General features: G+C 41.5%; 1 protein-coding gene across 1 annotated transcript in view; it reads right to left on the bottom strand.

Moving 5' to 3' along the window:
• TENM2 (teneurin transmembrane protein 2) overlaps nucleotides 1-14,776 on the bottom strand; it is a 1,222,720-nt gene that overhangs the window by 165,863 nt on the left and 1,042,081 nt on the right. Inside the window, exons 12-13 of the mRNA XM_029942895.1 lie at nucleotides 10,139-10,334; nucleotides 3,482-3,583 (exon numbers count right to left, since the gene is read on the bottom strand). Of these exons, the coding sequence (XP_029798755.1) occupies nucleotides 3,482-3,583; nucleotides 10,139-10,334 (298 nt within the window). The remainder of the gene's footprint in view (nucleotides 1-3,481; nucleotides 3,584-10,138; nucleotides 10,335-14,776) is intronic.

The following is a 14,776-nucleotide window of genomic DNA, read 5'->3' on the forward strand; positions in this document are numbered from 1 at the left end:
GGGACATTGGAGACATGACAACTAAATACAACATGGGATCAGGACCAGAAAAAGAAGGGCAAAATCAGAAAAAAAGTCTGTAAATCAGTCAATAGCATTGCTTCAGTGTTAATTTCTTGGTTTCAATAATTGAACCATTGTAATTTAAAATGTTGACATGAGTGAACTCTGCACTGGAATTGTATGTACTATTTTGCAATTTGTCTGCAAGTCCGAAAGGATTTCAATATAAAAAACTTCAAACATGGACGGGGGTAGTTAAAATAGGATTTATCTCATATTGTTGATATGAGAAAGGATAAGGTGGTATGTTTTAAGTACTTCACACAATGCCTTCTGCATATTTAATACTGAATAACTATTTGTCATTATTTAAAAACAATTTGAAGTGGAGCCTTAACGCAGGTGCTAATCATTACATTTATTCACTTGAAGTTCTTACAGTTAAATCTGAGTGCCAATTTTTACTGGTTTCTCATTTCATCACACAGGTATAGTTAGTGATTTTTGTGACTCTGACGAGCCGACACTTATAAAATGAAATGTTAAAGGGTTGAATCTCTCTAGAAGCTAGGCTGGTATGCATGGGCTCAGGTCCACTTTTGTGATTCCTGATGTGCAATAAGTGTGTGAGAAGATGACTTGGCTTGGATGCTGATGACCGTGAAAATATTCCTCTCTCAACAGGGTAAAAGTTGGCACTAACATGTCCTATTTATTGCAGTTTATAACTTTTCTCTTTTTAAATTTTGGATTTTGACTTTGTTCCTTTCAGAATAAATTTATCAATGTAAATTTAATGAGCTGACTTAGAGAAATATGTTAGGTAAATAATAATATAGATGGTCTGTGAATTTATAATTTTGAAAATCATAAAGGTGGTACATGAAAGAGCAAGGTTTGGGGAAAAAAGGGCTTAAAATATTTCCCAATATTGTTAATTAAAAGCTTGAACTGTGTCCATTTCAAAAATACTAACGAAGAAATATCTTTACCACAAAGAGGTAGAAGTTTACTCCTAATACTCTTAAGCCAAGAATGTATAGGGAAACAAGGAGAACACAGTTTTATTCTTCAAATACTTCAATTTTGCCTACTGTAGACGTCAAGAGCTAAATTAAAATATACAACAAGTTCAAAGGCTGATTACAGGAATAGCTCCTGAGTATGCAGGAGTAACTACTCTTAACAGCCGCTCAATATTTGTTTCACAAGGATCAATTATATACCATGGCTAATGCTCACTTGGAGAGTGCGCCCAGCCACAGTGCAGGTGGCGAATGCAAAACTCACACCGAGAGTCCTTTTAAGCAGCTAAATGCACACACCATTACAGATCCATAATGCAGAATGGACGCCTGTCCGCAAATGGATTTAGAGCGAGGAGTTCTTAAATGGCTGAGGTACTTAGGGCTGAAAGGCCAGTTACTGGATGTGCTGCCAGAGCACACATGGTTTTTAGGATTAATAATACATCGATGTGTGTCAGTGTTAATATACATTTACAGCTCACGGGCCATGCAGTGAAGGGCTCAGCCCATTTGCAGCCACATATGAAAGGACTGTTCTGTCTTTCCTCTCATTAATGTCTTCACTCCTAGGAAAATTAGATTACACCAGAAAGGCCATTCAAACAGTATTGAGGTTCTCCCTCCGTTACAGCATTCTCAAGGAAAAGTGCTCTGCGCAATGAAGCTCTGTGTCATCCTTCCCCCATCCCGGTGCCTCAGCACCTAGCTGAGGAAAGCGCTCAAGGGTCCATGGTCTACTTGGTGATGTGCCCATATGCCCCTGGGTAGGGTATGCTGAGGCTTCTTACTCTGCTTTCCTTTTGTATCTGACAAGTTTACTAAAACTTTCACATTACTTAGTGATAGTGGATGTGTCTGTAATTAGTATCATTTAGGGATTGGTCTCATGCATGTGCAACCAAATTTAGAACTTCAAGCATAAGGAAGTCCCTTTCACTTATCAGTCAGGACTCAGAAAGCTGGGAATCACAAATATTTGAAATACTGTGAATATCTGAAATGCAATTTTCCCAGCAATTGTGGTGAGAATGGAGAAAAGGAATGGTGCTAGTTAGCATTTACAGAGTAGTTTTATTAATAAGTGCCTCTCAGAGCATCAAGGAAGGATGATGGCCTTTTAATGAAGGGCACGTAAAAATAATGAAAAGATTGTTTAAATATATAAATAAATATAACGTGATATACTTAAATTACAAATGATAAACAAATTCTTTGAGGGATCACATGTTCTGCTAAGAGCTTTGGGTGTGTTTGCCTCATACCATGCTCACAATGAACTTGTGAAGGAACTTCCCACTTTCCCAGAGGAGGAAACTGAGACTCAGAAATCTTGCTCAAGGTCACAGAGACACTCAGTGGCAGACCTGAGGTTAAACCCAGAAATGTCTAACTCCTTAGGAAGGGCTCTGAACCTCTTCCTTATTGCATTCCAGACTGGGATATGACCTGCTAGTGGGTGAGGAATCAGTGTAGGGTTTTTTTGGAGTTTGTTTACTTTCAGAGAGGAGAATGAGTGAGTAAAGGAAGGACAGAAAGAACGGGGAGAGAGAATCTCAAGCAAGCCTCACGCTAACGCATGGGGCTTGATCCCACAAAGTGTGAGATCATGACCTGTGCTCAAATCAAGAGTTGGATGCTGAGCTCTCAAAATGCCCCAGTCAGTGTGGTTGGTTTTAATGGATGTTTTTAGGAAATGAAATAGAAAGAAATCATGCAGCGAAGATAAGTATAGTTCTGTGAAAGTTTAATTTTAATTTTATAGTTGTATTTACCTAGAATATACGTACGTGTGCTTGAATCTGCACACCATATCTAAAAGAGTGAGAATCTCTGCTTTCTCTTATACTATCTCTGATAGAGCCACCTGAAGGTTATGCTCAAGGTCTTTTGCAAGCTAGGTATGCAGCCCCTAAGTCCTCTGTTTTTGTGAAAGTCATTTTCTCTTATATTACCTTTCCCCCAAGAATCTCAGGGCCCCAGCAATTCTGTGCAAAGGAGTATAGATAAATTAATAATACAATTTAAAACCGATTCCACCAAGATAAATAGCGCTTCCTAGATTAAGAGCGTAGCTGGCCAGAATGAATGAAATTTACTAACCCTGAGATGCTTAATCTTCCATTACATAGAAGTTAATGATTATAAGAAAGGAGTGACGGTAATTCACTTTTGCTTTTACAGGAAATCCAACCATCTAATTTTTAGCAAATCTTTCTTCTCAGCACACCTCAATGCCAAGGATAACCTCCCTGCTCTTATAGGTATATTGGCCAATTGTCATATATTAAACCCTGCTCTTTGCTAAACGGTTAGGTCTTCTAGCATGCATGGGCTTACAGGTTGTCCCAGTGGAATTCTGGTGGGGGGATTCTTTGGTGTTCCGACATTCATCCCCTCTAAGAAGCCTATGTCTCATTATCCAACCATAGCAGGGAAGTAGTGGTAAGTACCTTTAGCACAGTCTGCTCCTAGAAATCCTGGGAAGCAGTGACATAGCCCGGACACACATTCGCCATTCCCGTGGCAGTTACGTGGACAGTCTTGGACGGAATCTGAAAAACAGAGAAACTTAGCAACTACCTTTTCCCCTGCCTGCTGACGAAGCAATTTGGTAATCAACCATCCACCATTTTTGAAGACCAGTGGTAGTGACCTCAAATGCCCACAGGGGACTGGTAGGTAGTGTGAGTGAGTGCAGGGAATGGGAAATTAAAGGGATGAGAGCAATGTGGACAATGAATGGAAGTAACCACCGCTCTCTATCTGACTGATACCCAGGCAGAAATGCAGGGTTAGTATTGCTGCAACATCTGCTTTTTCAAAAGAAATGACTTATTTCGATTTAAAATCTGAAGTTTCCCATGTCTGAATGTTGGCAAGTTTAAAACATCATGAAGGCTGTCCCCTTCCCTCCCCCAGACCCTCTCTTTTCAGACTATCAGTCAGTCTGAGATTTGATCTGACGTGGGGGATATCAGCCTTCAGCCTCAGGTACAGGGAGGAGTCTCCAAATGACAGTGGTTGTTCCTGATCTCAGGTTTGTAAAGAAATTTCTTGCTTCAAGGAAACAAAAATCCAAATGTGTAAGACTGACCAATGTAGGCATGATTTTGGATGTATTAAGCAGTAGGTTTTAGGTCGTACAAAAGTCCTTTTATGCCTACCTTTTGCAGATCTTACTTTTCATGAAAATAAATTAGTTCCCATTTTTTCTAACCAGCATAGCCATCTTATTTCATGATTTACCTTTCTATGTGTACTCTCACATCATAATTTCAAAGGCATCATTTTGGAACTTTTTCATGTTGATTTGGGTCTACACAGATGAAGACATGCTCTTAAAATTATTACTATCACCCTCATTGTTTTTGCCTTAAAATAAACACACTTAGACTTTCAGGTGCCAAATTACTAAGATGATGAAAAGAGAAACACAAGTCATCATGGCCACAATGTGACCTTTACCCAACCCTTGGGGAGTTGGGGTCACTGACTTGGTGGATGCTGCATGAAAGACTATGAATCAGACCCTTCCTAATGGAGTAGCCTGAGAGCGGTAGAGAAGGTTTTTCCTTTAAACCAAATTTTCCGATTACTCCCACTTTGGACTGAAAAACAAAACTGTGCATACTGCTTTCTTTCTAGTTTTTCCCTTCCCGACTCTCTTCTTCTAGAACCAAGCTGTAGTTGGTTTCTGGCACTCTGAGGTGAGCTCAGTGACTGTATTTGCTTTTCTGAAACCAGATAAAAGACTACAGACTCCATCAAGCCAATTTCTTGAATGTTTATCAATTAACGCTTCAGGCTGAAACTCCTTGAGGTGGGCTCTGTGGGTGGGCTGAGAAACATCCAAGTGGCTACTGATTTCCATTTATTCATCATGCATGCATTCATTCAAGAAGCTTTAGGCTGAATCATGAAATAGTCGCTTCTGCAGGTCAAAAATCAACAATTTCACATGGTTTGGGAAGACAATTCTCCATGTCTCCAATCCTCCACACATGTTTCTGGGTATCTTGTGAGCTGAGACACTGACTGCCTTAGTTCTGGACTATCTTTCAAGGTTGTCTGCACAGTGAACCACCTGGGAGAACTGATATAGTGTCTGTCTCCAGAGCAAAGGGCAGGTTTACTTGCTGTCCAATATAATAAAGATAATATTTCCCTCTAGAGCAAAGAACAGGAAAACCCACTGCCCATTTGAAGAGACTCAGGCGTAATAAACTCAAGATTTATTTTCTGTGATGCAACCTATTGCATGTGCAGGTATCACGTGACCTGTTCATGTAGCCCTCTGGGAACTGGGGCTTGGAGGACCGGCACATATACTAATATCTGGATATTGCATTGCTCTGAGTAATAAAGACCCTTGTCTCTGACCCAGGAGTTTCATGTCTTTTGATAATATCCATGAAATTGTGGCAGGTTAACATGTTAGCTTACAATTAGGGTGAGCTCTCAGGCCTGTAATAATTCTTGATGTATGGTTCACTTTAATAACTAAACACCTATTGTATGTGAGACACTGTAAAAGGCATTGGTGAATACAAGGGTGAATAAGAAAAGGAAGGTCCTTGCCCTCATATAATTTTCACTGTCATGGAGAATACAGCAACCCCCCCCCCCCAATATATCAACAAATAAAACTAGTACTTTGAATAGAATAGGACACTTGGAGAGGGAGTAGCAGGAGGAAGCTACTCAGGGAGGAAGGCCAGAAAGGGCCTCTCCATTCTAGGCAGGTGATATTTAAGGGTGAGCTGGGATAGGCAAGTGAAGAGCTAGAAAAAAGAGTATTTTAGGCAGTAGGAATAGTTTATGTAAAGTCCCTGAGGTGGAAAATAGCAAAACTTATCCAATGTGGCTGGAGGGAAAGAAAAAGGAATAGAGTAAAATGAAATGAGTTTGGAGAGGTCCAGGCAGGGGGTCAGATCATCTGGGGCCCTGTAGGTCACGCAGATGAGTTGGATTCTTTTCTGTGACCGATGGGAACAAGCAGTTTTCAACATAGAAATGGCATTGTCCACTTTGCATTTTAAGAAGTCACCCCTACAGTAATGTAGAGATTGCTTCTCCTTCGACCAGCATCCAGGTCTGGGAATGGTTTGTTGCAAACTGACACTGCTGAGTGGCACCTTGGTGGCTCAGTTCGTTGAGAGTCTGACTTTGGCTCAGGCCATGACCTAATAGTTCACGGGTTTGAACCCTACATCGGGCTCCAAGCTGACAGCTCAGAGCCTGAAGCCAGCTTCAGATTCTATGTCTCCCTCTCTTTCTCTGCCCCTCCTCTGTTCACATTTTGTCTCTCTCTCTCAAAAGTAAATAAATATTTAAAAAATTTTTAAAACCCCTGAAACTGCTGAGCTCAAAGCACTCCATTTCAAAATCTACCATCTTTAGAGATAAGGCAACAGAGGTTGACAGAGCTCTTTGCCACCAGAGTCTCGCGGAAAAGGACCTAGCTCTTTGCTGGGCTGGAGGGTCTCTCTCGCCTTTTAGCTGAGGTATTTATCCTTAATGTCAGTTTACAAAATATTTAGCTCCTAGGCATCTTCCTTCCCCACCTTCTTTCAATCAAGAAGGGGTTTGTGTCCCTTTCTCCAAGTTCCTGTAATTCCTATGATCACCCTTTCATGTGTCTGTATGCTCTCATCAGGCTCCATGAAGAACAGACCAGATGAGGGTCATTCATTGAGGTATTCTTAATTCTTCATAAACAGCAGGTCCTTGGTACACAGTTGTCCAAGTGTGTTCACACACGTGTGTGCATGAGTGTGTAGGAGGGTAGGAGCAATGACAAGTATTTTTCACTGCATTTTCTCAGCATTTCTACAGTTTTGGAGAGAAAGAGCAATCACATGGTGCTGCTGAAATATAAAGGGAGCCCACACCTTTCGTCCCCCGTTTGCAACGCTGGATCAAATGGCCCTACTGCGATATTATCAGTTTTCCTTTCTGTCAGCCTGGTTTAGGTTTTCTTGAGGAAACAATGGCAGGTGCTGAGAGGAAGCCCAAGAAATGGGGTTTTTACACAGGTGGAGGGTGGCCTCTAGTAAATCTGCACCACACTTTGAGTATGCCACTCTGTTGTCCCCTGAGATGAAACTCATTTCTGAAAGCAGGCTGCTTCTTTCCAAAACACATCAAAAGACTTCCCTGAGTCAAAGGTATATTTAGTGTGATCGCTGGTTGACACCCGTCTAACATTTTTCCTTCTGTTTCATATCGCAGGGGCATTCAGCGCTCCTGGCTGCTCTTGATGGAGAACGTTCTGATAATAGATATGTGTGGGAAAACCTCTGAACCAAATAAAACACTGTTCTTTTCCCTGCATTTCAGGCCAATTACTATCATTGCTCTATCAAGATGCCTGCCCAATTATTAGGCCTATTACCTTTGACTTTCTCTTTGAGCTACAGTCCAGACAAGAGAAATCCTCTGGGGAGAACTGCTATTGCTGTTCCCATCTCTGACAGGAGAATGAGGGTAATGGCCTGGGGGAAGGGCGTCTCACTACCACAATGTCTGCGTCTACGTGGATAAAGGAGATGGAAGGCAGAAGCCATTATTAGATAATCTGGCCCCCAGAAAATTTGCTGTGCAGGGGGAAAGGGATTTATTTGGCTGGAATCCAAAGCAATCCAGTGGTTAAGAGCATAGGCTCTGGGGAGTTTGGAAGCTGACTCCACCCCGGATTAGTGTGTATGACCTTGGGCAAGCTGTTTAACTTCTCTCCGTGGCGGCTTCTCTGCTAGAAGGTAGAACACGGAGATGCCTACCTCACATGACACTGTGTGGGCCGACTGGCCTAGTACTCCCAGAGGGCATGATCCAGAGGTGAGCACATTGTCAGCATCCCATAAATGTGTATTTGTTTTTGTTACTGACCATTTCAACGAATCCTTTTAGATGCCAACTAAGCCAGCTGCTGTTTATGGCTATGCTTTTATGTTTGTGCTAAGCCTTTTGAGTTTAAATAAGAGGTGACAAAAAGGATATAATTTCCCACCTTCCTTCTTTTTTCTTTTCTGAGAGTGAGTGGGGGAGGGTCAGAGAGTGAGAGCGAGAGCGAGAATCCCAAGCAGGCCCTGCACTGTCAGAACAGAGCCCAGTGAGGGGCTTGAACCTACAAACCATGAAATCATGAACCTGAGCCAAAGTTGGATGTTCAACCAACTGAGCCACCCAGTCCCTCTCATCATGTTCTTAAACTTAAGATTGCTTTTAATCTCAACATCTCAAACTACTTTTTTCCTCCTATGAGCAGTTTTTATCAAACTTTTTGCTTCCCTTCAACCCCCAATGGTACATAATCTGATTCTGGAAATTTTCTCTCACTGTGGAAGACATTTTCCAGTGGTTTTTCCATGATACAAAGTTTATGACATTAGTTTAGAGCAAGAGTTGGCAAACTTTTTCTGTAAAGGGACAGAAAGTAAATATTTAGGTTTTGTCGGCCAAACTGTCTCTGTTGCAACTACTCAACTCTGTTGTTTTAGCTGCCAGAGACAATATGTCAACAGATGAACGTGGCTGTGCTCCAGAAAAAACTTTATTTATAAAAGCAGGCAGTGGGCCAGACTCAGTCCATGGGCTGCCGTGTGCCAGCCCCTGCTTTAGACCATTTGGCTAGTCCTGATAGGACCAATTTTTCCTTAGCAGAGGGAATAAGGTTTAACTTTGATGCTACAGTCAATACCAAATCCTGATTTTATACCATTTGGAAGTTGTGGTTATTGATAACAAATTGCCACCTACATTCTAGGTTGGCTTACATAGATCTTTCAAGAATTAAGGAACCCCTCAGAGAAATCCATGTGGCCAATAAAGAAGTTCGGAAAATGCAGTCACTAGAAAAACAGCTGTACAAGATAGGCTCCTAAAAAACCATCAGCCTTCATTTGGGGACGACTAGCTCCATTGTAGACACAGTCCATATGTAAAGTCACATCATCTTTCCCTTCAGGGACATAGTTAGTACATTTTCACGAATGAAACTGAGGCCGTGGGAGGTAAGTGACTTTCCCGGTTAGGAGGTAGGAAAGCGAAGCTGGGATTTAATCCTCTATTACCAGGTCTTTCCTCATGACACTACCTTTTCGAGGCACCTCCAGTGAACCTCAGCATCCGTAACTAAACACATGGGAGACAACATGCGGAAAGGCCAAGGAGCCTATGCCATTTCTTCCATGTCTACATCCTGGAGCCTGGAGGGACTCAGTTTTCTGAGCCTCAGTGTATTCCTCTGTGAAACACTGCCCCAATTCATGAATGTTCTACCCAGGATTCATTGTCTTTGTCAGGATAAAAACTTAGTGACAAAACAGATTTAATGAAAATATCTGTAGCTTATTTAATTGTTAAAATTCTTAAGGTTTGCCAACTTGACAATAAACTATAAAAAAAATTCTTAAGGTTTGCTATAGAAAACTTGATAAAATGTTTTCAAACTAATGGCCCATTCAGAGGTTTGTAAGCACAGATAAGAGGAAATTTTGAATAAAACCATAGCTTCACCCTTGAAAGCTAATAAAACCCAGGGCTAAAATGACTAGTGCTTAATTAAAGCATTTTGGGATTTACCTACTTGGGAACAAAGGTATGATTTTTTCCTTTATATCTATATCCTTTCCTTAATTTATTTTTATGTTTTTTTTTAACTTTTTATTTTGAGCTTTCCTGGATTTTAAAGAGAAATTCTGAGCTGATGTGAATGGTCGATATTGGCATCTTAGTGCATGTTTAGAGATTTATGTATTTTGTGTTATTTGATTCTCACAAGAGCCCGGTGCCATGGGTCCTAGTTCTAGCTTACCATGAGGAAACTGAAGCTTGCAAAAGTCCAAAGATTTGTGTAGAATGTGTGGCCAGGACTTGAGCCAGCCTGTCTGACCCAAGTTCTTTACCACAACAGGTTCCTGTAGGCAGCCTTCCTATTTTAATCAGACTAGTTTTAGGTGGAAGACACAATGAGGCCTAAATAAGGGATTCTGGTTTGGTTTTCAATACAGTAGAAAATGCATTGGAAGAGGTGTCTTCTACAGAGAAACCCAGAATGTTTCTGTTTTTCCCCGGGTGGCATATCACCTCAGAGACCCCATACCTACCTAAGACAACAGTGTTGAAGGAAACCATCTCTTTGTCCTTGCCATCATTGTAGAAGGCCAGGTGCCATAGGCCCACATCCAGGTACTGTACAAACACGGCTTCATTTTGAACCAGGGTCTGTATGCTCCGGCGTTCCCTGGGTGACTCGACCACACTCCACTTCTCCTTCCCATCTAGACGCTCCATGAAGTCATACTAGGGAAAGAAGAGAAAGTGCCATGTGTGAAAGAGGTTATGAAACTGGTCTCATGACTAACCTTTCCCCTCACACCCCATTAGTTAACTGAGGAATATGTTTGAGCACATTTTACTATAAGCTCATCCAGTAAAAGAAGAGTCACAAAAGTTGTAATAATAAGCCACCATTTATTATGATTTTGTGTATCACTAATAATTTTATTTCTATAGGCTACAATCCATTTTCTGCAGTTTGGAATCCAAAAAGCTTTAAAGCTCAAACTTTGATCATTCTGTGTGTGTGTGTGTGTGTATGTGTGTGTGTGTGTGTGTGAGAGAGAGAGAGAGAGAGAGAGAGAGAGAGAGAGAGAATGATTGATTGTTGGTTTAGTCACTATTAGGTTATATGACACCTAGTATGTGCCAAGTATAACTTTTTTTTTTTATAATTCTCCAAATTCTGGATTTCAAAAATTATTTGGCTCCCCAAGAGTTTCAGATAAGGAATTACAGACCTATGTTACAATTTACTGATCATTTACCAAGGGAGAAGGTGGAATAGAAGATTAGTTAAGAATGGGTTGTGTTCACTATATTGTACACTTGAAACTAATGTAACATTGTATGGCAACTATATTTTAATTAAAATTGAAAAAAATGGTTGTGTAGTCAGACTATCTGGGAGAGAATCAGTCATTAACTTTAACCTATCTGTGCCTCAGTTTCCCCATTTGCAAAACTGAAAATAATAGTACCTATGTTATAGGCTGTTGTAACGAATAAGATGGTATTTAGAACAGTGCCTGGAGCAGAGCAAACACAAAATACATGTTAGCTAGCTGCTATCATCATCATCATCATCATCATCATCATCACTATTTCATTCAATTCTTACAAAAATCCTAAAGATAAGTACTAATTGTATCTCGTTTTACAGATAAGAAAACTGAGGCTCAGAGAAGTCAAACAACTAGTCAAAAGTCACACAGTCACTAAGTGGCCAAGCAAAAACTTAAGACCTAAATCTCTCAGAGAAATCAGCAATTAAATACTGTACTCTTTCAGTGGAAACTGGGCTCATAACTGGAAGTGATCAATGAGAGCTACAGTAGTCAGTGAAGGCTACTAAGATGAGACGAACGGGGGTGGGGAGGGACGGCAGGTGTAACGAAAGAAAGCCCTGTCCTAGAGAGTGGTGAAATCCTCTGGTGGGCAAGTTGGAGCCACTGATGATCTCTGAGCAGTGACTGATGCAATGGAAGGGATATTTTGAGGAATTCATTAGCAGGCAGGATACAAAATGTTCTAGAGGAGAGAATGAAATGAACCAGAAAGACCAGTTGGGAAATGATTGTAGAAATCCAAATATGACGTGACAAGGGTCTTGATTAGGACAGTCAATGAGAAGAGGAGACAACTTTGGAGGAATGTTTTTAAAAAAGAAAGGATACCACCCAACCAAGGGCTAGACAGAGAGGATAAAGGAAAAGGCAGGAGGACACCAATGTCTCTTACTTGTTGACAAGAAAATCAATAAGACCCCTGTAGAAATGGGCTAATCTTGTGAACTCTTTCAAAATCACTGCACAGAAAAGTCAGTTGCTCTGTGACTTCCAGAGAACATTCAAAATGCAGGTCTCTAGCAGATAAAAACCACCACTGTGGGATTAAGCTCTCTCTCACCACTTCCCCTCCATAAAAAAGGATTTTATAGGTTGCAGACATTTACTATAACCTCTTTCATGAACTTCATAGAATTAAACTCCAGGAATCTATTAATGTGACTTCCCCATCATTAGAATTGTCAGTTTTTCCCATCTGAAACATGATCATTGAAAACAAAGGAGTCTGTAATTCTAAGTGCAAAGACTTTACCATCAGACAAACCTGGGTTTGAATTCTGACTGCCTCTTGCTATTGTTTGAAGTTGGATCAATCTACTTTTAGACTCTTCCTGGTTTGCATACTAGGGAATAATAATACTAAACTTTTGGAGATGTTATAAGGATGACATAACATAATGCTTAGGGCAGTGTCTGGAAGGGAATAACAATTTTACGAAATACCTTATGACTGTGATATACTTAATGGTAAATTGTAGCAATCAAAAGTAGCTGGTTCCAAATTTTTCTCACTGGGAGTTAGAGATGGTCATTTCTTGGGAAGTGAAAATTTCCCCATCTTTCAGAAAACAAGTATATGTATTTAGCTTTCTTTCCTCTACCCCATATCCCGTTGGTCACAACTGTCTTTATGGAATAAAATAAATGATTTGAAGTGATACAACAAAACAATACTGCTTTCAGAGACCTCTGTAACCAAAGCATTTGTTCCTTAGCAACCTTGTAAATGTCCAGCTACTCAGGACCCATGTCTACAAATTGCTGTCAGCCAGAGGAATGAGTGTAACTTCCTTGGTGCTGAGGTGAGAAGAATATACTTCATTTGGAGCCCATGATATCACCCCCATGAGGACAAGTTTGGGGAAGGTGATTACTTGTGTGGAGCCATTGTTCATTATTAATTTGGACATTAGTCACCCTTCGCTGAACTGGCTGGCTGGCCAAGAGCACTGAGGTGGCTTAGGACCAGCAGCAGTGCTATCTGTCCAACCAATCAAGTTACTCTGGGAAAAGGTATCTGTCAGAGGAGAGAGAAGGCATCTATTTTGGCTGGCTCCTCTGAGTCACTTCAAAGAAGCATGGAGGGCAGTTTTCATTTAAGGAAGAATCTGCAAGCTAGGGGCTGTCAAACAGGGCACTGGAATGTGTGGATGTAATACAATACAGTGTCTGATGGGGCTCAATCCTGTACCCTCTATTGTGCTTTGCTTTTTTCAAAGCACTCCTCACGCTTTACAATCATACAATTTGTTATTATGTTTATTGTCAGTCTACTCAGGAGAAAATAAACTCCAGGAGGGTGGGGTGGGGGTGAGGGGTTTGCCTGCCTGGTGCAGCAGTTAAGAAGACTTCCGAGCTAGACTACCTAGGGTCAGAATTCTAGTGCTGCCACTTATTTGCTGTGACACTCACATAAGCGATTTAAATTCTCTGTGCCTCAGTCTCCTTATCTTTAAAATGGGGACAATAACTGGGTCTATATCAAAACACCGTTGTAAGGATTAAGTGAACCAATTCATGTAAAGTGCTAAGAACAGTACTTTGTATGTGGTAGACATGCCCTAAAGGTTTCAGCTATCATCATGATTCTCTGCTCTATCTCATTGATCTCAGGCAGAGTCTGATCACTAAATATTAAATAAATGAATAACATACTAAATTTGTAAATGAGTTTCACTGTAAGTAACAAAATCACCTGCACTTCCTAATGTGCCGTCTGGAAGGAAAGAGGAAGGGGTAGAGTTACAGACAGGAAGGCTGAGTTGTGGAGCACCCGGCCAGGCAGGACACGTATGTGATGGGACGCGGTGGTGTTTGCACATTCCCGTATATCAAGATTTGCAAGTTGACTGAGGCCATGATGACTTCCCCTTCCCAAATTTCATTGGGATGGTGTACAATGCCTGCTTTCTTCCTCAGCACTTCCCTTGTTCCTTTTCTTATCTTCCCTTACTACTTTGACACTGTTTCTCAGTGTCCACTGTGGTAGTGATTGCTTATCATGGTCTGTATTGAGGTCTCACTCTTTTTCAGCTTTGCTGCTGCTGGGTGGGGAGCATGCGGTGGTGTTCCAGTCAATGGAACATAAGCTGTGGGATGAGCTCCACTTCCAGACTCTGCCATAAGACATCCTGTGCAACCTCCTACTTGCTCTTTCTCTCCCCCTATCTGCCTCTGGAGGGTGCCAGAGCACCCTTACAGCCCAGGATGGTAGAGCCACATGACAGGAATGGCCTGGATCTGAGCATGAGCCCTTGGAGGAAGGCTGAAAGACATGAGCAAACAATAAACACTTATTAAACCAAGCCATTGAATAGTTGACACCTCTTTGTTACTTCAGCAGAGCCTGTTGTGACGTCATGCTTCTCTTTGTTCCCAGTTACTCCCCAAGATCATGGTGGGTTCCAGCATATTTGCCATGGAGTCAAGCCCCAACCTATTATGTGTGGGGTGTCTGTTTACCCCAGGTTGCCCAGGAGTGTCCTGATTGACACTGCTTATTCCTCCCTTCACTCTAGAAAGTGCTCCAGTCTGGGATATATAGTTACCATACTCACAGGTGAACAAGCGCTAAGCAGCATCACAGAGCACCATTTACGGCTGCTGTAACTTTGGGAAGGGTTGGAGGCTGGTAACACAAGGTGGATCAATACAGCCAAATGTAGAGGCTGCCTTCTAGGGTGGGGAGTGCAGGCGCGCAGTGAGAGGTCGGTTTGCAGGGAGGCCATCTGGTCTAGGAGAGCCTCTGCTCTCTCGGATTCCTAGACTGCAGGCTGGCCAGCTTGTTTGGCAGCCTGGCTGACACTAGGAAGAGGCTATTTTCCAAAGGCACAGGCC

The sequence above is a fragment of the Suricata suricatta genome, chromosome 6 (genome assembly GCF_006229205.1).
Source record: "Suricata suricatta isolate VVHF042 chromosome 6, meerkat_22Aug2017_6uvM2_HiC, whole genome shotgun sequence".
NCBI lineage: Eukaryota > Metazoa > Chordata > Mammalia > Carnivora > Herpestidae > Suricata > Suricata suricatta.